We start from the raw sequence: 26,821 nt of genomic DNA on the forward strand, positions 1-26,821 counted from the left end.
CAAGTAGTCTTTAAACGGATATTAAGTATTGATTTTCTCTTGTAATTGGTTATGCAATTTTGGTGTTACATACATACAAATATAGTAAAGTGTAAAATAATCAGCATATGTAGAAGATTATGACAATATGTTTCCTTTCAGAATGGGAAGTCTTAAGAGTGAATGCTGGTGTGAATTTGGCACACAACCTAGTGTGTCTGTTAACTATGTACACGATGTTTGCGTGCGTCAATCTAAGAGTTGTTCCTATCCACTTACAGGGAGCCCTGTCCCTTAGACGAGCCCCTCAATCTTTTCACTTACATCTCCTAAAATCCATCGGCACAATCAGCAGAAGATCACTCTTCGACACGGTCAACACGAACCTGGGTCTTGAACAGCAAAGAAACAGTGCAAGCAGGAAGGCTGACTTTGAAAGAGCGGTAGTGATCAGAGGGAAAGCCTCTACAGTCTTTGATCGGGTAGCGAGGATGCGCTTCCCTTTTAAAAGCTCCTTTTGCCATTGAGCTTTTTGTTTGCCTCACAATCAATCATTTGGCTACCACTGAAGAGACGGTGGAGCTCCTGGTGGATTCACTCACACAACTCTGGGCAGAGCAGACACCTTCAGCCCAGCCACGGGTCCGCTCACCGTGCAATCTGTGCTGAAATGAACGATCCTGTGCAGAGTGTTAGGAAGTACGTACTTGTCATGAGCAGGATGTGTGTGTGGTGCGTGGGGGGGCAGGGCGGGGAGGGAAATGGATGTCGGCTAGGAGGAGCTGCCATGAGCTAAGGCACAGACAGGCAAACCTGCACCTTTGCAGCTCACCTCGCTGAGAACCACAGGGGGCTGTCATCTGAGCGCTGAACTCAGCTCCCACACACGGGTGACCACTGGCAGCTCAGCGTCACCTCATCCTGTGTGGTGCAACGGAGTCCACTGCATCCTGGCCCAGTGAGTTCCCCTCTAGCCAGACACCGGAGAGAAGTGCAGCGGGGAGGCAGGGGCGGCAGAGTGGGCAGGCACAGAATCTTACTGAGCACATAGAAGTTATGGACGATAGTTGTAGAAGACTGAACTGGGAGCAGACACTGTTAAAAAGGGAACCGCTAACTTCCTGTATGCACGCGTTCAGGCCTCACCCTGCTCGGCAGAGCAAGCTCTGCTCAGTTCATCAGAGAGGAAGTGTGTCAGCTCCTCTGAAGGTGCTGCCCCAAGGTGCTTTCAGTTGTGGGTCAGGAGGGTGTGCCCTGGTAAAACAAGGGGCCGAGTTCCTATTGTTAAGGTCTGCCTGGCTCCTCTGGTTTTATAGGCTCCCAAGTTATGGCCACAAGTCATGGTTCTGTGGCTCTCAGATGTGAACTCACAAGGTTCGGAGCACACGCTTTGCAGCTGCGCCTCCCAGCGAGGGGGGTGAAACCAGTGGAGCATTCTGGGCTGAGTTCACTTCCGCCCACATGAGAAGTGAGAGAGAAGTTTGTGCAGAGTAGCTCTGAGCCTCCATGAGCTGCTTTACATCTTCTAGGCCAGGATGCCACTCCCGAGGCCACGTGTTGGTGGGAGAGCACATGAGCAGAATGGTGGAGAGGACGCTGCTCTAAGAATGTCTACAATCTTGGCATCCTGTCCTTGGTGACCCTCACTTTCCAGTAACACTTCTCTTTTCATCTGAACTCCACTCTATCACCACCACCACACCCAGCCCTTTCCCAGGCTTTTATGTTGCTGGACATATTCTTGAACGCATGGACCAAAGTCAAAGAAAAGAGTGTGAGAGTAAGAGCAAGCGAGTGAGAGAGAATGGGATAGTACCAAGTTGTACTTTAACATAGAGGGATAAGAGAATCAAATTTAAAACAGAGGGAGAGAAAAAGGAGAAATTTGTAAAACACAGGTTGAAGTTGGAGTTGAGTGAAAGAATTTACTTCTATCCTTATCTGCTTTGTTTTACAAGTTTGACTCATATCAATCACCACATATCTGTTCCTTTCACCCTGCTGGTGCTTCCAAGTACATTTGTGAGATGTTTGTAGTGTCTTTTGCTTCTGGGTCCTGCTGCAACTTTGCTGCAGTTTCCTTGTCCTGACCTTTATTATGACATTCACTAAACAGTTTCACCAAACACCCATTGTAGCACCTGGCTTCCATGCTCAGGAGGTTCTGATGACTCTGTATGGCCCACAGAAGGGCAATCCAGACTGCTGAGGACCCCGTCCAAAGCTTTCATGTCTCTCTGGATCCCTGAACACTGTGACCTGCAAAGCTGAACGACTTGTAATTCTTCAAACACCACGTTTCTCGGGTGATGTCTGTGCATCCGTCCCCGCTGTGGCTGTTTGGCATCCAACAGCTGTCCCTCCCCCCCTGAGTCTCCGGGTGAACCTCTGCTGGCTACTCAAGCATGGTGGAGCACTTCCTCCTTCGGCCACAATGCCATCCCACTTTAATCACACTGCATTTTAATTATTTGTTTATAAGCCTGTTTTCACTGCTAGGTGGTGAGCTGCTGGTGGCTATGGACTTTGTCCCTACTTACTTTTGTTTTCTGAGATCCTGTCACCAATACTTTGAATATACCACATACTGTTTTAAAACTACTTACTAAAGGGTAAGTAAATGCATATTGTCATAGAAAAAGAACTCTTTTTCCAGGTGGAGAATCTAGGCACTTTCTGAGTAACTGTTACTAAATTTATCTAAATTTAACAAAGAACCAATTTATTGGATGAGGCAGATAAAACATTCAGGGCAGTCACTAGATTAGATACCACTGGAAGGAGCCTACAGCGTATTTCTCTACTTGTCTTAAATTCTCAGTTCCTTGCTTGAATTTAAGCTACTTTGTATTTAGACTTAGAACATGTATGGTAGCAAGAGAAGACCTGAGAGTCATTGTTTTGCAAATCTTCCTATTTTTCAAATATGGGAAGGGAAAAACACGCAAGGGTCTCTTTCCCAGATGCCCCAGTTTAAATTCCTTGAGCTGCAATGATAGGTGTTTGTGTCCATTGAGGAAACAGAGCTTGTAAATATGTCCTAGGCCATGAGAATGCTCTTCTTTTATGTTGCAGGTCTGAGTCATAGGCTTCGTCTCTACCAGAGCCTCCCCAGAACTACGGGTCCTGAGAGCTAGAGGACAAACTCAAAAGGTTTACCGAGGATGGAAGCATAACTGCTGCTTGGCAAAACAATAGGCAAGTTCTAGAGGCAAGTAAAGAAATCATTTATCCCCTTAAAACTCAATTTAAGATATCAAGGTCTTTGCTACCTAATCACAATGACAAAATCAGAGGACTTATTTCCCACTTGGTTTTAGAACAACTCATGCCTCTTTTTTTTTAAGATTTATTTTTTATTATTTTTGTTTTTATTGGAAAGGCGGATATACAGAGAGGAGAGACAGAGAGGAAGATCTTCCGTCCGATGATTCACTCCCCAAGTGAGCACAACGGCCAATGCTATGCCGATCCGGAGCCAGGAGCCTCTTCCAGGTCTCCCACGTGGGTGCAGGGTCCCAAAGCTTTGGGCTGTCCTGGACTGCTTTCCCGGGCCACAGGCAGGGAGCTGGAAGGGAAGTGGGGCTGCCGGGATAGAACCGGCGCCCATATGGGATCCCGGGCGTGCAAGGCGAGGACCTTAACCACTTGCGCCACCTTGTCGGGCCCAACAACTCATGCCTTTTAACGTCATTGCTTTCACGGGAACTTTGCTCACTTTGACAATGGAGCTGTATCACGAGTAGAAGGAAAATTAACCATTAACCATTAGTCAAAGCAATCAAGCTGTTGATTTGTAAAGGCCACTCTAACGGGTAAAACCAGTGCTGTGATCACAGTTAAACATAAAACTACATGTATTTTTTTCATTGTTCCCTTTTCTGTAAGAATGGTTATAATTTTTCTTTTTATGATTTATTTTTTTTTTTAACTTAGAAAATCAGCAAGAGGTACAGACAGAGAGATCCTCTATCCACTGCTGCTTCACTGCCCAAAAAGTCACAACAGCCAGATCTGGGCCAACCCGAAGCCGGGAGCCGGGGGCTTCTTCCAGGTCTCCAAAGTGGGAGCAAAGGCCAAGGATGTGGGCCAACTTACCTGCCTTCCTGGACCATAAGTAGAGAGCTGGATCAGAAGTGGAGCAGCCAAAACTTGAACCAGTTCCCATGTGGGATTCCTATTGTGCCACCATGCAGGCACCCGACTTTTCCATTCCTACCCCTGTGTTAGGACTTAATTATTATTATTGTTTTTCATGATTCTGGGGAATAATAATGTAAATGATGTCCAGTGTGTGCACCTTATCTTGCCCTATATCTGGGACTTCACCTTGCATGACAACAGTTTAGGGAACTGGAATAGTTGAGAACAAGCTCAATAGTACTTTTGCTCTTTCTCTGTCAGATCCAGTTTGCCAGCTATTTTTGTGCAATCCACAAACAGGAATGTTTTTCAAGCCCAAAGAAGAATAATACTTCATGTGGTGTAAAACATGAAATTGAAACCTGTGCCTGTAAATGAATAGATATTTAGTGGGGCACAGCCATACACATTGGTTTAAATACTGTTGATTTCTACAAATTTAGAGTTGAGTAGGCACAGTAAAGACCACACGTCGTGGAAAACCTAAAATGTTTACCCTGCGGTCCTTCACTTGAGACCATTTGCCAACTGATCCCTACTTTATGGAACTTCGCTGTGGCCACTTTTTGTTTTTGCTTCCTCACGGCCTGGCAGCCAAAGGGTAGTGACAGTCCTAACATGGAGTTTCAAGGCTTTGCGGGTCACCCGTTCTTTTTCCAATGTCCGTTTTGCTCAAGACTTTTCAAAGAATGTGCGGCTGTCCTTTTTATGATTGCATGTCATAGTAACGGTAATTACATCTCTTATCTAGATTTCAAACTTGGAGAAATGTTAATTTCACATAACTCTGAGGTGGAAAATGAGGGTCAAATATAAACCTGAAGACTTAAAGTTCTTTTTTTTAAGAAAAGGTAGTTTTAAATTTAAAGTTAGAATTACAAAGAGAGAGAGAGAGAAAGGGAGAGAGAGAAAGAGAGAGAGAGATCTTCCATATACTGGTTCACTGCCCAAATTGCTGCAATGGCCACGGTTGGGCCAGATGGACACCAACTAGCCAGGAGCTTCTACCACATAGGTACTGGGGTCCAAATATAAACCATCTTGGCTGCTTTCCCAGGCACATTATCAGAGAGCGAGATCAGAGTGGAGCAGTTGGCATGGAATGCTAGCATCGGTCAGTGGGTTTATCTGCTACACTATAACACAGGCCCCCAAGTTGCCGTTCTAGTAGTGCTCTATTTTCTTACCCCATTCTCACAAACTTAAGAAGTTCTGGTGCTTGCTTTGGCAGCATATGTACTAAGAAGTTCTGCTTCTGATCTTACCATGGAGTAGATTCATCATTTCCCCCAAATATTTCCAAGCAAAGATGGTTGATTTCTCCTTCATGAAGCAGCTATGGACTATAAACCATCAGTTCCCTTGAATTTGTGGTTCATGCCAAATCTCACACAGCGGGATATGAGAAGCCAGTAGCCCCTTCCTCTTTCAAGCAGCAGAAGCAAGTGTGATAATTACCTAGATGCCAACTGAAAGTTAAGGGGAACTTCAGCTTCTTTGATCTTTTCCCCAAAACTTAACATTCCTCTCAAAAGAACCAAAGGCCTCAGCCTGTTAAAGTAAATCTACGTGAATCACTTGCATATGAAAACTAAATCCATCCATCCCCAAGCAGGTGCCATTTCCAGGCCTAGTGGAGAAGGGTCGAGTTGGTGATCCATGCAGACTTGAGACCAGCTTTCATTGTTAACTAAGAAGCCAGAAAAGATGAGTTTTGTAGAGTTTTCAAGGTTTTGGCTTAAAAATCATTGAAAATTATGAGTTGGAGTAGAAAATGGATTGGAATCATCTTTGATAAAAGGGGAATATTTGACACTTTTTGCCCATGAAAAAACTAAGTTTTATATTTTTCCAATTGAAGTGGTAGTAAGATATATATTCATTAGCCGAAGGAGGCTGATGTGTGAGCTATAATTTTGTACGCAGGAAGAAGGGGGTTAATTTCTTTAATTAAAGACCTTTTTTTTTTTTTAGAGGAAGGGTGGTTAAGTGGTTAGAGAGCAATGAAGAACAAAACCAAGAACAGAAATAAGGTCCTCCTGGTTCAGGCTCAGTATCACAGGCTCTGTCCTCGGAGGGGCTGACACTCCCAAAGACTGCAATGAAGGAAACATCATGCTGGGTTCTTGATGCAGCATTTCATTAATTCACACTCCAGCTCTACAAAGGCATCCTCCCCATTTTATATTTGAGGGAAAACACGCTAGGCAGAAGCCATTAACTTTCTGTAAGTTCTCTAAAGTTGGTGATTGGAGTTCAGTTTTTAGAAACAAGTTTGACCTCAAAGTGTTAGCCCTGTACATGGTATCCTGTTCCCTGTCAAAGAATATGTGGCATCCTTACTTATGAAATGGAAGTGCAATCTCATGTGTTCATGTACTTGTTAATTCATCCCACCATTATCTCCATCGCCAGCAGGTGTTCACTGGAGATGTACCAGAAGACAAGGACTTCTCTTGGCAACAGCAGTGCAAAGACATGCAGTGGACGACTCTACCCTATACAATTTACGTGCAATCGAGTCAGATAAAAATCAGCAGATAAAAGGATGAAGGAATCACTTTAATTGAAAAATATAAAGGGGATTTATTTTTTTTTTTTTGCTTTTTATGTATTTGAGAGGCAGAGAAATGGAGAGAGAGAAATCTCTCATTTGCTAGTTCACCCTTCCTACTCCCTAAAAGCTGACAATAGAGTGGTTGGGCAGGGCTGAAACTGGGAGCTGGGACCTTAATCCAGGTCTCCATGTGGGTAGCAGGGACCGTGCTGCTTTGGCAGGAAGCTGGAGTCAGAAATAAAAACCAGGCAGTCTGATTTGGAGCTCGGATGTCTTCAAGGAAATGATTGAGGCTTTGAGATGTGGGAGAGAGCCAGAGTTGGGAATGCTCTTTAGAAAGGCTGACCTGGGAAGGCTTTTCTGAGGACATAATAGTGGTGACAAGAAGCAGTGGTGTAAAACTGTGAAGAATCTCATTGAGTAGTTACAAGAAATGAGCTCAGTTCAAGCCACAGCCTCATCATGGGGTTTCTGAGGGATCAAACAGTATAAGGAGAAAAGCTGCAGAGGATGACATGGAAGAATCAGGCTGGGGCTGGAATTCATTAGACCTAACTGGATTGTGTAAGAGCTCTCATCCCATCTGAATTGCAAACAGAACTTAAAAGCAGATTTAAAGGACATAGAGTGAACTTGCTTATGTTTTAAGAAACTCTCTCTTGCTGTGGTGTGTGGAATGGTTTCACAAAGAGGCACAGCCAGACCAGAGAAACAAAAGCCTGTGCTGGTCTCCACAAGGCACATGGCAGGAGCAGAAATGAGAGGAGGCTGAGGAAGTTGATTGAAAATTTAAAGGCAGAATTGCCAGGTCTTGCTTGCTAAATGGGCTTGAGGGAAAACCCAGGTTCCAGGGTGACTTCAGGGTGGCTGGGGCGATGGTGATGCCCTCATAATGGCAGGGGAGTAAGGCAGTCAAGAACTCAGGCTTGGCTGTGATCATGAACCAGCCACGTGTTGGGTGCCTTAGGCAGTAAGAAATAAGGGCACACAGGTGAGGTTCAGGCCAGGGATAAAACCTCTGAATGAATATTGTAATATGTGCAAGTCAACAGCATTTCTCATCATGAGAGCTGATACAGTTATCTTGGGAAAAGGCGGAGAAATAGGAGAATAACCTGTGTCACCTGATTCAGAAGTCCAATGGAAGTGACAGGAAATGCAACCCCTGAAATGACAGTGGCTTTTATGCTGTGTTTGCCTCAGCCTTTCTTACTTCTTAGAGACCAGGAATGTATATTTGAAGTTCAGTTCTGAAGTATTTCTTTTTTCCACAGAGTTACACAGAATTAAATACTTTTGTTAAGTGGAAACCCTTAATATAGACTATTTGGGGGCTGATGTGGCTTTAAATTCTTAAACTTGGGTGCTAATTTAAGTTCTTTCTCACAAAGAAAATGAGCTGTGGAAAGTTGCTTTACTAACCTGGACCTGTTCACTGATCTGAGAAATGATATCAATGATGGTGATCTCATTCATTCATACTGGTGCTGTGATTAATTGAGAAAATCTGTGTTAGTGCTTAGCCACGTACCTGGCATACAGTAAACCCCACATGTACTACTACCACTATTACTAGCTTTTGAAAATGAAAACATAACTAAAACTGAAACCTCCCTCTTGCTACTTTCAAACTTAATCTTGTCCTATGGAGTTGTATAGGCACCTGATATATTTTTTTTCCATTTTCATTCCTGCTAACTGTTATAGTGTCATTGTTAAACTGTTTAGCATAGAATGATGTTTTTCATAATGAGAAATCACCACCTTGTGAATGAACATCTCAGTAATCCATTAAAGTAAAATGTTAAGAGCATTTAATAAGCAATAAAATGTCACAAATGCTGCGTGTCTCCCATAAAACAAATATTAATGCACTTATTTTAATTTCATTTATTTTAAAGGCAAAGAGAGAGAGAGAGGGAGAAAGAGAGAGAGGATATCTAATCTTTTGGCTTACCCACTCAATGTCCACACTACCCAGAGCCGGGCCATTCTGGGCCTTCTACGTGGTTGGCAGGGACCCAGCTCCCTGAGCTGTGGGTGTTGTCTTTCAGGGTGCACATTAGTAGGAAATCAGCACTGGGAGTCAGAACTGTAACCCCAGCATGCCAATACAGGACATGTGGTGTCTTAACAGTTATCCTAAATGCTACTCTCTCAAATGACGTTTAAAATGTAATATTTCTTTGACAGCAGTAAAATCGAATGTCTGACACTTCTAGAATATTTCAGTTAGAAGGCTTAGACATACCCTGAAGGTTTTTACAGCCTTTCATTCATCAAAAGGCTGTAGACACGTATTTATTCATACAAATAGCACGAGTGGTATATGTGTTATATTACAGTTATATATACACTTGTCATTTTCCTCTCTGTACTGAACTCCTTGGCAATATGGCTAATAAATTTTTTAATTTTATTTTATTCCTACTGTGCTCTACACATAGTAAAATGTTTTCATACTCTCTTATTTCTACTTCTAGCTGTCTGAAACTCGTTTTTGACGCTGTCTCCAGAGTCGAGTTGCTGTTGGCTAGTAGACATCAACTGGCCACACTGATTTCTCATCAATCCTTCCCCTACATCTGAGCCTGACAGTTTTTTTAGTTACTGCTAAGAGAACGAAGGACTAAGAAATTTTGGCCATTTCGGGTCGGGAGCTCTGTCTCTTTATCCAGGCATTTTATCCCCTTCTTGCCACTGGATGGAGGCAGGTGGAAGGTCAACAGATTACAGAATCTCAATGTGATGAATCTGGTCTCTGAATTCCTACCTAGAGAATATCAAGTTCCAACCTTGGGGTGCCACACTGGACTGTTTTGAGGGTTTAAGTTGCTCCAGCTGTTAGTGTCAACTCCGAAAGGATTTCTATTGAAACAAGTCTACATCTTTAGAAAACAGTATTATTGCATTATTTTCCTGATTAATTTAAATGATATTGTACTTTAAGCCAAGACAAAGATGTCATATTACAGTAATGTAGGTAAGGTGGCAGGATGAGCTATTCCTCCAGTTGTACCAGCACTACATATGGGCTTTGGTTTGTGTTCTGCCAGCTGTATTTCCCAACCAGCTCCCTGCTTGCAGTGTGGGAAAGTAGTGGAGAATCACCCAACTTCTTATGTGCCTGAATCTACATGGGAAACCCAGAAGGGGCACCTGGTTTTGGACTGGCCCAGCTATGGTCACCTAAGCCATTTGGAGAGTGAACCAGCAGATGGAAGGCCTTTCTCTCTCTGTGCTTCCCTTTCTCTGTAATTCTGAATTTTGAGCTAAACTAAACTTTTTTTTTTTTGCTCAAACAATTAGTACAAAATACAGTATAACTTCAATTTAGGGTTCCATAAATTGTCACATAGACTTATTTTCTACAAGTCAAGTGAAATGTAACCTTTCCCCAAGAAATTCATTGTCAGGATTAGAAAACTGTCCTGAAAGTGTTGGGTGGCTTGGATACTGCCTGATGAATCCTTAGAGACAGGGTACGCTGAGCACATTCCGGAAGGATGGGGAGAACAGGTGTAGCTGGGGACGGCATGGCTGAAGTGTAAAGAACATGTGATACAGAAAAGATCATGGTGAACTCGATGTCTGATCCGACGCGCGTGTGACTAGTATGAAGGAGCACTGAGATTGGTGGAAACTGCAGCTTCAGGGAGAGGTGAGCCGTAACACAGACGCTGGGTTTTCTTTTAATTCTAACTTTGCAGAGAAGATAGCAAAGGGTTGGAGAATCGGTGTACCGGTAATCATTTCATTTACTGAAGTTCTCTCTGGACGAAGAGTAGAAAATGGAGTGGGAAAAAAATAAAAACTGGGGAAGATATAGATACACCTAGTAGGGGGCCATTTGAAGGGTTTATTTAAGAAATGCTAGTATCCTAGAGCAAGATGGTAGTGGTATAGATGAAGATAAAGTGATAAACGCAAAATATATTTCAAAATAACTATGCAGAGGTGCTAGTGATGAGTTGGGAGAGTGTTTCAAGAACGATACAGATTGAGAGAGAACTGTAAAACTCCGAGTCTCCACCAACTTCCTCACATCCCAGATACTGTACCCAAGTGTAACAAAGTTAGAAAAGCTGCACATTATACCCAATTTTATCAATCTACAGACAACTCAAGGATGCATCTAGCAAAGTATAGCCAGAGCTCACATGCTAAAACTAAGCAAATTAAGAAAGACAACAGGTCAGCTTCATGTGTTTTAATCATTGGCGAAAGTAAGATGCAACCATTTTAGAGTATAATTATTGAGACTGCAATAGACAAATTAATTGAAATGTATGATTCTTCCTTTTGTTTGGCTTTTATTTTACTTCACGCAGTTTTGACTCATTTGGTGGAGTCCACGCCACAGTTCCGCCGACACTCCTTCCGTTGTAATTCCGAAGGAAAAGCGAACATGTGAAACACAAAGGAGGGACTGCTTCCACAGCTTGATGAGTAGATTAGAAAAAAGTTTTTATATTCTGCTCTTTGTGTATTTGCAAATTTGAGTATTTAGCAAAGAAACCTGTGTTGTATGTTGAATATGACCCTCTATATTTGTATAAACAGAAACAGAAGAAGAAACAGGTCTCCTAGTGCCAAGACACATGCAGGGTGACTTGGTGATGCTTTTGTCCAATTTTCCTGGACCACATCTGTAGTTTTGCTGGTTGTATTAGAGTTTTCTTGTATCCCTGCGTTTTAGTGATCAATGCCAGAACTAAAGTGTTTTCAAATGAGATTTTCCCAACGATTGATTTTGGCATTATTTATTGATTAGAATGTACATCAAATATTTTTAATTGCTAATATTAACTGACAATCATTTAAAAATCTTTTATTTCATTGATAACCATTCCTACTGTGATCATATGACTACTGGTAGGAACTGGGCCAGCCTGAAACTAGGGGGCAGGAGGTTCTTCTGCCGTCTCCCACATGGGGGGCAGTGGCCGAAGCACTTCAGCCATTTTATGCTGCTTTTTCAGGATTGTTTTGAGAGTCTTAGATTTGCAGTGCATCAGCCGGGACATGAATTGTTGCCTATATGGAATTCTGGGCAACACAGGCAACTGTTTTATCTGTCATGCTGTCACACTGCCCCCGCCTCCCACCATCATCCTTTAACTAAACCGCTGTTCTGCAGTTAGAGTTTCTCCACTTTTCTGTCAGTTCCTGCTCTTGTCAAATTCTAAGATGTATGTTGACTACACCACATCATTTGTTCATTTATTTTTTTAATAGGGATTGCATGTGGCAACAGTTATACCAAATACCTCTTATACATAGCGGTCTACCCTCTAGAATAGGTTTATCTTCTAGGGAGGGGAGTAGATATGAGTGAATAAATATATAAATGTCTGAATATGCAGAAAAGAAACAGTTCTAAAAAGAAAACCTAGAGGGACTTCTTTAGGTGGAAAAATCAGGTGAATATCTTGAGGAAGTAACACTGAAGCTGTAGAAGTCAGGTAAAGAGTGAGTGTTGGAGATGGGATAGGAAAAACATTCCGAGCGTGGTGAGGGGCAGAGCTTGATATTGCAAGGAACAGAAAAGAACCAGCATGGCTAGAACACACGTAGGGTAAAGTGAGTGAAGGCATTAAATGTTTGGAGAAAAACATGTAGGGGTTGGCTTTTATTAAAAAATGCAAAGACAAAGAATGATGACTCTTGCACAAGACATTCATCACCATCTGGTTTGTATTGGTGAAAAATCAGTTTGATTGCTCCTTGGAGCAAACTTTGAGGGGAAAGATCAGTAAGCAGACTGCTTTCACAGTGGTGGTGGGCCGATCCCAAGGGCTCCCACTGGAAACGGAGCACAGCTTTGATAGATGGTGTGGATGGAATTAATGGGATCTGCTAATGATTGCGTGTGTTTACAATAGAAGAAATATAAAAAAGACTTAGATGTCTCGCACAAGCCATTGTGTTAATGTTGTTACATTCACACATATGAGTAAGATGTGAATTTGCAGCAGGCTTAAGAAAGGGAGGGGTCGAGATTTCCACATTCTCTTGAATTGGTTGTGAAGCAATCTGGTGGACGTGCTAATAATGGGATACGATATGTGAATTTCTAAATCTGAAATATCTATTTGGCTGTAGATAAAAATGTGTGTCATCAGCATGAAGATGTTTACTCCCAGACATGGGACCAGGTCTGAGCTTTTTAATTGTCTTAGATGTACTGGCAAATCAGGCTGAGAAAGAGGACCCACCATGGTAACTGCTGAGGAAGTCAAGGCGAGTGATGGCAGAGCAGGAGAGAGCGATGTTTTGGGTGCTGACAAAAGATCAAGGCTGGAGAAGGAAAGACTCTGTGCTTAGTGTTGTGAAGAAGAGACTGAGATCAGAGAAATAAGTGAGGGAAACAAGCATATTCTTGCAAGGAACATTGAAGACTAAGTTTGTAATACTTCTCCAAGAGCTTTCCAGTCTCTCTCAGCATCACGCTGTGTCCTGCAGAAGTGAAACTGTACAAGTGGCAAAGCGTGCCTATCATTTCTCAGACTCGCTTTTGCTCCTTACCGGACACATTTCACTTTGCATTCCCGAAAACCACTTACGTCCTGAGATACATTTTCCTTTCTGCCCAGGGTACTCTTTCCTTCTCTGCATGCATAATTGACTTTTATTATTTCAGGCCTTGGTTCAACTTATTTCAAAGTTTCCATTTCACAATCAGATGAAATCTCTGATTACATTCTTAAATAATAGTTGAGGGACTTCTTTTGTGCTGAACTTGTCCTGATTATTAATTAATCATTGTGTCTTCTACTAGGGCAAGGAGAATGTATGTTTTGTCATCATTTCCCCCCCCCCCTCCTTACATTGGATGAAATAATTCTTATATTGAAAATTTACTCTCTATATCTTTTGGACAAATGGATGAATCAAAGACATCTGCTTTTGCAGTTAATCTCCTATAATCTGTTTCTATTTTTCTATAGCTTTTGCATAACTGAAATATCTGTAAAATAGCTTGATTAATTTAAATCACATCTTGTTCAAACTTATGGTTATAGCTTTAAACATTCTATTAGCAAGTTCTGGATCAGCCTTTAAGCTTATTTTGAGTATATGCTCTCTTCATCTGCTCAGGAAGTACTGCCACATTTACGACATATGGTATCTGCTGTCATTTCCTGACCTTGGCTACCCTATTTGTTTTTTTTTTTTTTAGCTGAATACTGCTCCCTTGCCGATACTGAAAGTGTATCATATCGGCAGGTCCTCTGTGAGGCTTTTGTGCTGCTAATGCCAAGCTCCCAGAAGCCAGGCTCACATCTGACAAAGTAGAGATACCTCAGAGGCTCTGTGGGACAGACACCTGCCTGGGTATCCATTTCAGCATCACTGGCTTACAGGAGCTGTGTTCTGCATCCTGAGGCTGCAATAGCTTTTCCTATCTGCCCTCAGGCAAAACAGACTTGTGTGGTTCCATGGCCTCTTTTCTGGGGCCATATATATTCACTTGCAATTGTCACGCTGTATGAGACTCCACTTAGCTATGCTTTTATAGCATACAACATAGATTCTGTTACCCAAAAGTTAATTTTCTCTTAACACTAACCTCAATTTTAACACATTAGGATAAAATGTATTTTTCGACCTTATGCAGATGGTCCTGTGCTCACCTACAAAGAATGGACTGGAAGTTCATAATTGTGCAGTATTTTTTCAGTGTTTTACTTTGAAAAGCACCATTTAAATAACTCTTTCAACTTGTCACATTCAACTTTTTCTAAAATGTATTTTACCCGCTTTTTGACCTTTTGAAGACTATAAGTCATATACTTTTTTCCTAACTTCTAGTTTTAGCATATTCAACAGTCAACAAATCTACACATCTTGTTAAAGACATTCAAAGCTAACACCAAAGAATTTTCCCTTGTAAATGTATTTTTTTTTTAATTAAGGAGCAGAGTGCTCCAAACCGTGAACGGTGATACTTATTTTCCATAGGATCTAACCAAATAAAAGGCTGTGCGTGCTTTCAAAGCTATCTTGTTTAAAAATGCATTTGTAGGGGCTTTTAACCAACAGGGACTTTACTTTGTTAGCTCTACCTTCAGACCAGAGAAGGTCTCCCCTAGAAACCGCTGAACTTATCTGGATAATAAGATGCTGGACTCTATGCTAGGTATATGCTTGCAATGAATGAATCCCAATTGAACTTCAACTGTGAATATGTAGCAAGGTGGAGGAATCCACCATGGGGGTAGGGTTGTGGGAGGGGTAGGGGGAATCCCAGTGCCTACAAAACTGTATCACATAATACAATGTGATTAACAATAAAAAAATTTTAAAAAATGCATTTGTAGAAATACTCATGTTTACTTATTAGACTACTTTTCAAGATATTTAAAATAAAGATAAAAATAAATAACCAAAAATGTTTGGGAAATGGATGATTAACTTCAGAATAATAAGGCAATAAGATGAAACGTGAGTACTAAAGCTGAATCCTCACTGTTCTAACCTCGAGCAACCACACAGGTTAGAATGGACAATCGCAATATTGTCTAGCTCAAGGACATATTATGAATTAGATAAGCCTTGTAAGGCAATAAGCAGAGTTCCTACATATTCAAAGAACCCCATTAGGTAGTTATGATCATCATAATAAAACAAGTTATAATTATCTTATTAAATTTATTAGTAAGAATTTAAGCTGTGAAGTTACTTTCTTTTGTATACCAGAGGATATGAGCTTGACTTTGGGATTTCAGTCAGTAAGTCAGTGAAGTTGGTAAATATCAACTTATTTAATTGCACAAAGGAACCATAAAATAATGTTTCCTAACGGCAGATTGCAGTCACTGCAGAGAGCCTGTCTACATAGCCACCAGGAATTAACTACAGCTCAAAGTGATAGTGAAAATGTATTTTCATTTTTAAGAGCAAATAAATATTATGATAATGCTATCAACTCATTTAGTTGTACTGCTGAATTTGTAGTGTATTTACAACATGGAATATGAATGTTGATGAGTTAATATTATTGATCATTAACCGACAGTAATAATTCAATTAATATTCATATTTACTATTTATTGAAAAACATTGGGACCATGTTGCTGAGAGAGAAGTAGTTAATTTTTGTAAAACATAACTCTTCGATTCCATTGCTCATCTCCACAGCTACAGCCACAGCTACAGTCACAGCTACAGCCACAGCTACAGCCACAGCAGCTGGCGTTTTCAAGCAGGGTTTGCTGTGGTAGAAACGACGTTTCAGCTCCATCTCTTGCCTCATAAGGATAACTGAAGGATCTGGGGCAATCTGATTGGCCTCGGAGAATGATTTTGCACAGGAAATGGGTTTTTCTGCTAAAACTGTCATCACTGGATTGTGGGTGCCCTCACGGCAAATGGTACCAGTTGCCAAAAATACCATGACATTTTATTCATTCATTTGATGATCTTAACTAATGAAATGAATGCTAACTTGGTTTCTCTGACATCTCAACATCCCCCATTTTGTTACACCCACATTGAATCTGTTTAATTACCTCTTAGGTAAGTAAATTATTGACTATATTGTGGTAGATTCGACATTTTTCAAAGCTGTCTTGGAACTTGTAGAGGAATATGTTTTGGACTGTTAGAAAATCCTCTTCCTTAAGGGGAAAATGCTTTTTTAAAAACCTACTAACAGCGTAGGTGCTTGAATTAAGGAAGTAAAATGTCATTGCACTGACTTTGAACGACTCTTTTGACTTCCTGCAAAGAGAACTCTTTACAGTATTTTTGGAGAAGTTAGTAAAACCGAATCTGACATCACCACGTAGCAGCTCTTGTAGCTAGCTCACAAGTGGTTTGTTCTTAGGGTAGCAGAGGCGGAAATCGCTCCTGTCTGATAAGACAACGGGGAAGAGTATGCATTCGTTTCTTTTATTTTGGATTTGATTTTACAAAGAAAGCCTTGGGGAGAGATAACCACTATTTTGCCTTTCAGAAGGACGCATGCTGTTTCTGACGCATCCAGTTGATTCCAAGATTTGACCATGGACTTGTGGCTTAAACTTTTGGCCTTGGGCTTCGTTTTTCTGGACACAGAGGTGTTTGTTGCCGGTGAGTCTAATTAATCACTCTTTACTTTTTATTTTGTTTTGTTTTGGAGGAACGTTGGTTTGGAAGAGTCATTACAAAAAAAAAATGGGGTTACGTGAGTGGAGGATAAGCCCACCATAAAATGGTGCTGGTTCCTGTGGTTTAGACAAACATGGCTTGCTTGTGACAAAAGATATTGCTCCTCTGTGAAGGTGCAAATATTGCAGAAAAAATCTGAATTTAAAATTAAAACATTGTCTACTGAGATCTTTGTTCACAAATTGTTCAAGGCTATTGTACAATCAACCTATTTATTAATCCCTGAAGTGACATGGATGTGCTTATGGAGTCTGAGGAATTTTAAAATGAAAAAACATGTAAGTTTTTAACAAAGAAACGCACTTTTGGAAAGTCATGAGCAGGCTCTGGCTGCATCTAAACTTCTCCGTATTTTGAAACCCAGGGTTTGCTTCCTCAAATTTCGATTATTACTGAAATACACTATTAAAGATTTAAGTAGATGATAGTTAAAAAGCAATCAGATATTTAACAATATACTGTAGTTCTGTGTATTCATATCACAGAATATGCTGTAAATCAAGTTTTTCATTCACTGATACTAGTTTCTATGAATTTTTGCTTTGGAAATGTTTCTGGGGTTTGGGGCCGCCGCCCTGCTTGGGTGGCGGGTAGAATTATAACTTTGGACAGAAATAGTTAAGTTGTGAAAATCATGCAAATGCATGTCCTATAGGAAAATGTAGCTAATTGGACTTTGGGCTGCTACTTAAGTTTGGCCCCTTTGCATAAACAGAATCTACTCAATGGACATTCCACAAACAATTTTAACTTGGGTCATAGCACATTCTGGTGATTGTTATATATAACCAGTAAGTGGTTGCTTAATATTTCTCCTTATGGTAAAGCATAAATAAAGATTTTTTTTTTAATTTAAGTAACATTGAATTGTAGCTATTGCAGAAATTTCAGAGAGATTAAAAGGGGAATTTTTTTTTTAATTTCTCACTGGATTTTACTTTGAAATCTTTCAGTTTTCACTCCTTAATAGTCTCCTTTCACTTGAAAGAAGTACGTTAGATTGTTAATAATTAATTAGTTAATTAACTTTTCAGCAACCAGAGTGCAAAGAAAAACATTGTCAGGTAGAATTTTTGTTGGGGTGGTTCTGTAGCATATTCAAAAGATGGATTTAGAACTCTGTGGAGATAAAGATGTCTTAGTAAAAAATGTGTGCTAAGTTTTCATCTCATCAATTTTTTTTTTACCTTAAACAAAAACAAATTTTAAACAAATCTAGTTTGAGTAAGGTGGTATACCTGTTTTACAATAAATAAAAGCATATGCCCATCAAATATTCTCACTCAAGGAATGTTACAAATTGTTTATAAGCGAACACATGCAAAAAACCCACTAAATTATTTTTAGAACACAGAGAAAGTCACCATAAAACTTCCATTCAGCTTATTAAAGAATGTTACTGTGAGAAATATATTTAAATTCATAATCAAATCAAGAGCATAGTGGAATCAGGAAACCTGTGAATTAATTCTAATGAATAAGAAATGGGTTAATGTACATGGTCTTATTTTGAAATATCACACTTGTTTTCAATTGCTCACATAAATATCAAGGGAAATGCTTTTTCTAAAAGGCATTGATAGCCTTGTTGATATATAAGTTACAAGAATTATTCTTTGATTTAGGATATATGCTGAGAAGTTATTCACACTTAATATATTTTCTTTGTTGGCAAAAAAGTAATTTGGATTGCATATTTTATTTTAATGTGTTAAATTAGCTTGTAACTACAGGAAGTTTGTAACTATATTTGAGCAGCGAAGCTTACATCCAAGAACTGGACATAGATTCTATAAGCAGAAAGAGATTGAGCTGAATGCAAACCAATATCCGTAAAAGACAGATGCTTTAGGAGTTTTGTTTCCTCTCTAAACTGCAAATGCAGAATAGACCAAGGTTAAGCTTTGCTAGGGTACCACGGTTTCTGGGTTCAGTTTTCCACTAAAGTTCCTACTTTCCATGCTCTGCATCTCTTCTCTATGACAAACAGAAACTTTGTTGAAAATTTATCCAATGTTCTCTTGAATGATGATGGTTTTGAGACCATAAAGAAGGAACGATATTGTTTGGCTCATGATAAAAATGTAACACAGGTAAATTCATTATTCCATTACATAATAGTTAAGGTATGTTGGTTTGAGGTGTAGCTTATATTGTGAATAAAGAACCATAACAGTTAAAACTCATTTCCTGGGCACAGTTTTTATTTTTCTATCTGCATCAAAAAAAAAATATCGTAAACATGTGCCATTCCTAGCCAAAGTGTTCAAAATACATTTTTAGTTGAATTTTTAAAACTTTGACTTACCTATAAGTCTATATTTTAGAGATGTTGTGAAATGATTTCTTATTAATGCTTTAAAATATTTTGCCTTGAGTATTTGATGCTAGAATTTGCAATGCCTTTTTGGTGAAGATAAGGTGGAGTCATTGGGCTGTGTCTTATTATCCTTTTTCGCTGTGTTTAATTAAGTACAGAGAGAGTAGTGAACTTGAGCCAGCTTCTTCACTGTGTTTGAACTCCATTTACCAGTGATAATTAACTCGCGTAGAACTACAGATATGCCTACACTGTTTGTATGCATATGAGACTCTACATACCAATAATGCATATAGTAGTCATACGTATGAGTCTGATATAATATTTGTTTTCTAGGTAGTCATCTGCCTATTAGTTTTTCATATTTGTCCATCTCTTAAATATTGGAATTCTATCAGCTTCCATTCTTGATCAGTCTTATTTTTGTTCTGCAGACTCTGGGTCCGTTAGCGTTGCTCACTCTGTGTTGATAATCCTGAGTTTTCCATCTCCTGAACCATTTCTCAGACACAGCAAACTTATTTGCATTTCTAAATTTGAGCAATGACATGCCCACCAAGTTCTGAAATTTGGCTTCATGATATTTTTAAAAATCTCTCTTTTTTTGCATCTTCAGTGCGACCACCTAATCCACTGCTTTCCTGTCTTTCACTTACTGCATTTCAGTGCTTTCCTAACTTTGGGGATGCATTCAACCGCTGAAAAGAATAAAATAAAAAAGGGGTGTCCTGGTATTTTCTCATTTCATTTCATAAAGATCACGCTATTCCTATAGCAACAGGTCCACCAAAAACTAGAGTCTAGGTCTAGAGCTGGTGTGGGATGTGTTTTTCTTTTTTCTTTGACTGACTGAAAGAGAACCAGTGGGAGGTGTCGCCAACACCCACTGCACTTCCGCAAGGCCTCTCAGGCACTGTCGAGTCCTCTCTCCCTTCTGACATCCTGTTCCGTCAGTCTTGTCACAAAACTACCCCCTGACATGGATCACTTTTTTCCATCTTCCCTCGTAATTTTGCAAGTATTATGTCAGGTGTTCTTGGGTGTTCTTGTGAGAATGACCTTGATGATGGTTTGTGAAACCGTGGATGTTTTGCTGTTGTAACTTAAATGAAGCTGGAAATGATGCCTTGTACCACCTGTGTCTGATTCTTTACCAGACCTGGAATAAATAATGTTAATCTCCAGTTTATCGCGATGAAAGAAGGGAGGTTGAGAAAAAAATCTGAGAGGGACGTCATAGAGAGGGAGAATAGGAAACAGAAACAAAATTAATCAGAGGCAGAGCAGGAGGGTGTAAGTGGTAGAACAACTTTGTCAAAATGAAGTTCATTTCAGGTGCCAGTGCTACAGTACAGTGTCTTAAGCTGCCTTTCAATGCCATCATCCCATAGCGTAACATAGACTGTTCTACTTACAATCCAGATCCCAGTTAATGTGCCTGTGAAAGCAGCAAAGATGACCAAGGCACTTGGACCTCATTAGCCACGTGGTAGACCAACCTGGAGTTCTGAGATTCTGCATTTGGCCAGAGGATGGAAGATTTCTCTTTCTCTCTGTCTCTCTCTCCTTTCTATGTAACTTAGCCTTTCCGATAAATATATCCTTTGTTCAAAAATGAGTTTGGGATCTATCTACATGTTTATAGACTTTGGTCCCCACTCCATTTTTGTTTTTGTTCTTTTCTATTTCTCTGTTTCATTTCCCGCCTCACCTTTTTCTGGGAAGATCTTGATTTCTCAAAAATCCATAGTTTGAGAATATCACTCTCCACTTAGCCTGACCTACTCTTGGGGTTTTGATGCTTATGTCAGTTGTGGGGCTGGCTTAGAGAAGTAAGGAATGGGGAAGGCAGCACGATAGCAGGAGTAACCAAGGGTGTCAGGGACCATCGGGGAGGTACTGAGGAGGACACTGGAACGAGTGTCGTGGCCATGTTGGTGTGTACAAACAGCAGAAGGTGGCTGGAAAACACTTCTAACGGCATTGAGTGATGACGAATGTCGGCGAGCAGAGTCAGGTTGATTCATACTGTGAGCACACACCATGGCTGACCACAAGGGTTCCCACTCAGATCATGTGTGTGGATGTCAAGGTGGGCAGAGAAAGACGCTTGTCATCAACATGGACTGTTGATGCTCTTTAGCATCTTACAAGCTTTAGAGGCTATTTACATAAGAGAAAATCAGAGCAGAAATTTAACGTGGTTTAACTGAAATTCAGTTTAGTCTGAATATATTTATCAGTACTAGAGACCCGCCTGGGTACAGAATTAACATCACGATTTTTGCATACATAAAGATAGCACTCTTCAGTGAATGATACATGAAAAGATAAAGTGATGAAGAGCATTTATTTTATCAATATAATATGATTTTGATGCCCATTTGTACATGAGATGCCAAAATGCAGAAATTGATATTATAATAACCTTTGAAATTTTGCGTGCATGTTCCTAATATTTAGGCAGAACAATAATCATTTACCTGAACTTATTCTTAAAGATTTATTTCATTTATTTGAAAGGTAAAATTCTCTCTGTATATAAATATATATATATTTACAGAAAGAGAGAGAGAAACAGAGAAGAAAAGAGTCCCTCCATCTGCTGTTTCACTCTCCAAATGCTCACAGTGCTTAGGGCTGAGCCAAACTAACAATAGGAGACAGGTGCTTCTTCCCATATGAGCGCAGGAGCCTGAGGACTCGAACCATCCTCCACTGCTTTCCTGGCACATCAGCAGTGATTGGAAAAGCAGCAGCTGGAACTCAAGCTGGAATGCTGGCATTGCAGGTGGCAGCTAACTCACCAAGCCACAGCACCAGGCCCAGAAATCTCTCTTTAATCTCCATTCCTGTTTCTGTATCACCTTGCTCTTTCAGTATTACTCTGTCAGGAGAATCTGTGGAATGACTGTTGTGAGCAGAGAATTATGAAATCAGAGTTGCCAAAACAGTGAAGGGGGCAATAATGAAAGAAGCAAAAACTATCCTACAATTTCATAAGGAGAAAACATAGATATTCGCAAAGCCAATGTGAGTGAAGTATGCAAACATTTTCCAAGGTCATTCTTAGTAGCTTCAATCAGCTCATTTCTAACAAGAAAACTGGCAAGACTGCCAAAATGTTACTTTATACTTTACCAAAATCTCAACATAAAGTTAATGCTAACATATTGCATCGTGATTGACCATATAGTGCTTTAAAATCACATGTTTATTTCCTGATGGAAATTAAGTATCTGAAACTAAGAGCCACTTCATGAAAATTTTAATTTCTTCTATGTTATTTATAGTGTACGTTCAAAATTGATGGAAAGTGGATTTAAAACTTTATTTTGTGTAAAATTGTTTTTAATCTATGTCTCGTATTTCCTAGTACACGTTTCTATGAACATATATACCCCCCTCTATTTAGGAAATTAGGAAATTAATTGCAATGTCCAATAAAAACAATCATGCTTTTATATGAGCCATGCTAAGTTAAGGAATACCACGGCTGTAGGAATAAGAAATAGGAAGTCCCTTTAAAAGGCCAGTGGAAAAAAGATAGTTTGAGGTTATGTGGCAGAGGCTTTTGCATTTTCTTAACTTTCCATTCCCTGCTTTGGGGCTTAGGAGAATGCTCTGCGTTCTACCATCTGTGTGATTTCCAAGGCCAATGTCATCTGCAACTCTTTGCTAGGACCCCAGCCTAAAGTTTCACCTCCGTCAGCCCCTGCTGGTATCCGTGTTGCCACCCCCAGGACGGTCTTGGCTGAGGTCCTTCTCCTCTGGGATATCCCTCCAGCCACATTTCCCACAGCAGCTTCTTTCATGACTTGGATACCAAGGGTGTTTTGACTCAACATCAATGAAAACATACGTTCAATTAGAATTCATCAATATTTTCAAGAGAAAAATTAAAGCAATTTAATTCTCTCCAGCTTTCTGTATAGCCTAATTAAATCATCATCTTTTAAAAATCGTGTGTACTGAGCCAGTGTTCAGCAGCGTTATTGGCATTTCAACTGTACAACTAGTACTATTGGACTCATGAAACAACTCCCGATACATCCAACCTCATCGATTTTACTGTACAGTCATAAAGTTACTTTGAATAGAACTCAAGCAAAATAGTTTGATTTTGTCAAGTTTAGGTTTATGTTGGCTATTCTCACATCTATATTGTATTGATATTTCTGTCAGTTATGTTCATTTTGAGATGCAGGGCTCTCACTTAGTTTTACTGTGAGAATTTGAAATCTTTTATTAGTATAAAGAGAGCAAATTTTATACATTCTGTAGGTTCAATTCCATGAAACAATTACATTTTTCTCACTCCCTGCTTTTTCCCTCCATCCCTTCTTTCTTGCAAACACAATTTAAATTCACTTTTAATGCACAGGGTTAACTAGCCACTAATTATAATATTCAACAAGTGAAAAATAAGAGTCTTAAGTGTTAGAGTGCTGATAAACTTTTTTTAAAAAAGATTTTCATTATTATTTTTATTGGAAAGTCAGACATACAGAGAGGAAAGACAGAGATAAAGATCTTCTATCCGCTGATTTACTTCCTAGGTGGGCACAACAGCTTGAGCTGAGCCAATCCAAAGCTGGGAGCCAGGAGTTTTCCAGGTCTCCCATGAGGGTGCAGAGCCATCCTCAACTGCTATCCAGGGCCACAAACAGGGAGCTGAAGGGGAAGTGGAGCAGCCAGGACATCAACCAACACCCAGATGGGATCTCAAGGCATGCAAGGCGAGGATTTTACTGACTAGACTACCTCACCGGGCCCATGATGGACATTTTTTAAAACATTTGAGGGACCGGTCCATGTGTAGATTTAATCCTGGATTTTACAAAGTTTATTAATTTACTTTATTTGGTGAGTACAATGACAGAGTCCTTTCATCTGCTGGGTCACACCCCAAATGCCCACATCCTCTGAGGCTGGGCCAGGCCAAAGCCATGAGTCTGGAGTTCCCGTCAGGTCTCCCACATGGGTGGCAGGGTGCACACTTCAGCTGTCACCTGCTGTCTCACAACAGGTTTCTTAGATTCCTGGCATCCGCGTATTGCGTATGGGATGCGGTTGTCTTAAGGGTAGCTTGACTCATTGTGCCAGCATAAAATTATGTTTCAGAGCTCATTCATTTGCATTCTATTCTATTGATCATTGCACATACTTCACGCCATTTTCTTACTAACTAGTGGAGCCAAAAGTAAGGGATAAAATTAAAGTCATGTTTTTTAAAATTTTATCAATCTAAAATGATGAGTAGAGAAAATGTCTACACACCTTTCTTTAGTTTCTGAACTATGATAACAAAATGACTCTCCACATTTCTCCAGCATAATATATAACTATTTTGTGACATTTACTACTCTCATAACTTGTATTTTTCTAAAAGTATTGTGTTTTCCTGTCTTCAGAGTGTCAGTGCGCTACTTTACTCTTCCTTCCACAGCTTCTGTCTCAGGTGAGAGAGTTATACCTGCTGCTTAAAGTTTCGTTAGAAAGCCATGTCCCCTGGCTTTCTCCCTGTTTCACACCAGCACAGATTCTCTTCTGCTGCAGCCGCCATGCGAGTGATCTCGGGGTCCCTTTCGGGGAGCACATTTCAATCATCACTGTGAAACCACAGTGCTGGTTTCACATTGTCACCTGTCCCTGGGGCAGAGCTGGAGAATTAACATGTCATTGGCATGGTAGATCTTTGGGAAAATTTCAGCAAGTCAAAGAAGTAGTTGCACAAAGTCTCCACTAGCTTTTGCTTCCTCCTTGTGTCTTGGTTACAGGCTGAGTATGATGCTGTGCATCCCTCCTTTCACTAGGGACATTTTGGTTGTTCTAGACAACTGGAGACACATAGACATGAGTAAATAAAATACCTTACAGATTCCTGGTATGTAAGAGCTGAAAACATTCTGAGTATTTCATGTGATCAGACCACTTAGTCTATTGACAATCATAAATGTGTTAATTATTTGATGAGCAGCTATTTTATGAATACAAGCTGGGAATATCACACCCTCTGCCTATCCTTGAGAAACCTGTAATCTCTTTGTGGCAGTGGCTACTTGGAGAAGGGATTTTAAAAAACTTTCTCAAATTCCATCATTTCCCCAAATTTCCTTTCATAAAAAAAATACTATGCCTTGTTTCATGTAACTATCAGAATGCCAATCTTTTGTAAATTAAAATAAAAATCACTTTTGAAAAATCTATGTCTAATACACAAAGTAAAAACTATATTTGCAAAACTATTTCCAGGTTGACATTACAACCAGATTTTCTCTGAGATTTTTCAGCTACATAGGTTCTGAGCTGACACTATATAGATTATTATTTAATATTTTAAAACTAAAGCCATATACATAAAAGGCATTCACTAACAGTCCTCATTCACTTTGACTGCTTTGCAACTGATTCTGACAATGAAATATTTATTGGGAAGAAATGTTAAATGTTATATATTTTATATATACATATATATAAAATAAACATATTTTTAGCTTTTAAGGAGGTTTTGAAGGGTAACGTTTCAGGGTCCCTAGTTCATACCAAATGGAGATTTGAGAGAGCAAGAGCTGGGATTTTAACTTGGGTCTATTTTATTACACTCCCATTTTTTCCACTGGGTTTATCGATCTTGTTAGTGGTCAATCTAGTAATTATGGAGTTGCAGACATGACTCACCAAGATAGGCAGTCACAGCGGGACAGGACCCAAGATAAACTATGAGAAACTGTATGGAGAATAAATGTGAGTCCACACACTGGTGTTGACTATTTATACCAACCATGGTGCAGTAAGTCTCTTCCATAACTTTAGCAAGCCCTAATTCCTTTGAGAGTGTGTATCTTTAGACAAAGCCCTGAAATATCTTTGATTCATCCCTTGCTATGCAAGTAATGCATGAGTGATGTGTTAGATTATTTTGAAAAGGGGACTAACCAAGCAGAGGGAAGTCTGCATGAAGGGGAAAGATCCAATGGAAAGAATGGATTTTCCCCCACCTAACTTGGTTTTTGATATGATACAAAGTGAAAACCCTTGACTAATTCACCAAAGTATCTAGATTTTTCATTATTTTTGAAGTGTAAGGGAAGTAACTTGACCTTTCGTGAGCACTTTGATCATGGAAAATGTATGAGGTTCTCATCCGATTCCAGGAAGTGGAGAAGACTGCACCTCTTCTTGCTGTCATCCAAGCCGGGTCATCAGCTGCTGCTCTGTTCCACAGAGAAGCTAGATGTAACTTTAGAGACAATTAAAGAAGGCATGTTTATTTTTTTTTTTCATTAATGCTATAAATGCAAACTGACAATGAGATATGTAGGCCAAATGTTCTCTTGCTGGCTCCTTAGACGTCCAGATACTCTTTTGGCTTTTGAAGTCAGATCTTAGCTGTTGTCTCATAAACAACAAGTTTTTGTGCTTCTAATGATTCATGCTGTTATGTTCCATATCTCCTTATTGATACTACAATGATGAACGAGATAGAGTGAATTGGTAGACACCAGCTCAGAATTTTGACTCTAAGCAATAATAATCTTGGGGAAGAAACTAAGAAAAGAACAACTAATGAAAGTGATTTGAAGAATGGCAGTAATTCTGGCTTGAGAAATATTTTACTTTTAAAGTAGTAAAGCGGTCTAGGTTAGAAATCTTGTCCATATGCT

General features: G+C 39.8%; 1 protein-coding gene across 1 annotated transcript in view; it reads left to right on the forward strand.

The window, feature by feature from the left end:
* Positions 1-16,677: 16,677 nt before the first annotated feature.
* The window catches only part of PTPRC (protein tyrosine phosphatase receptor type C), a gene marked incomplete at its 5' end in the record, with an annotated part of 98,430 nt that continues 88,286 nt past the window's right edge, over positions 16,678-26,821 (forward strand). The window contains one exon of the mRNA XM_040985781.1: positions 16,678-16,756. Coding sequence (XP_040841715.1) covers positions 16,678-16,756 — 79 coding nt within the window. The remainder of the gene's footprint in view (positions 16,757-26,821) is intronic.

The sequence above is a fragment of the Ochotona curzoniae genome, unplaced genomic scaffold, assembly GCF_017591425.1.
Source record: "Ochotona curzoniae isolate NIBS_2020 unplaced genomic scaffold, NIBS_Ocur_1.0 contig_430, whole genome shotgun sequence".
In the NCBI taxonomy this organism is placed as follows: domain Eukaryota; kingdom Metazoa; phylum Chordata; class Mammalia; order Lagomorpha; family Ochotonidae; genus Ochotona; species Ochotona curzoniae.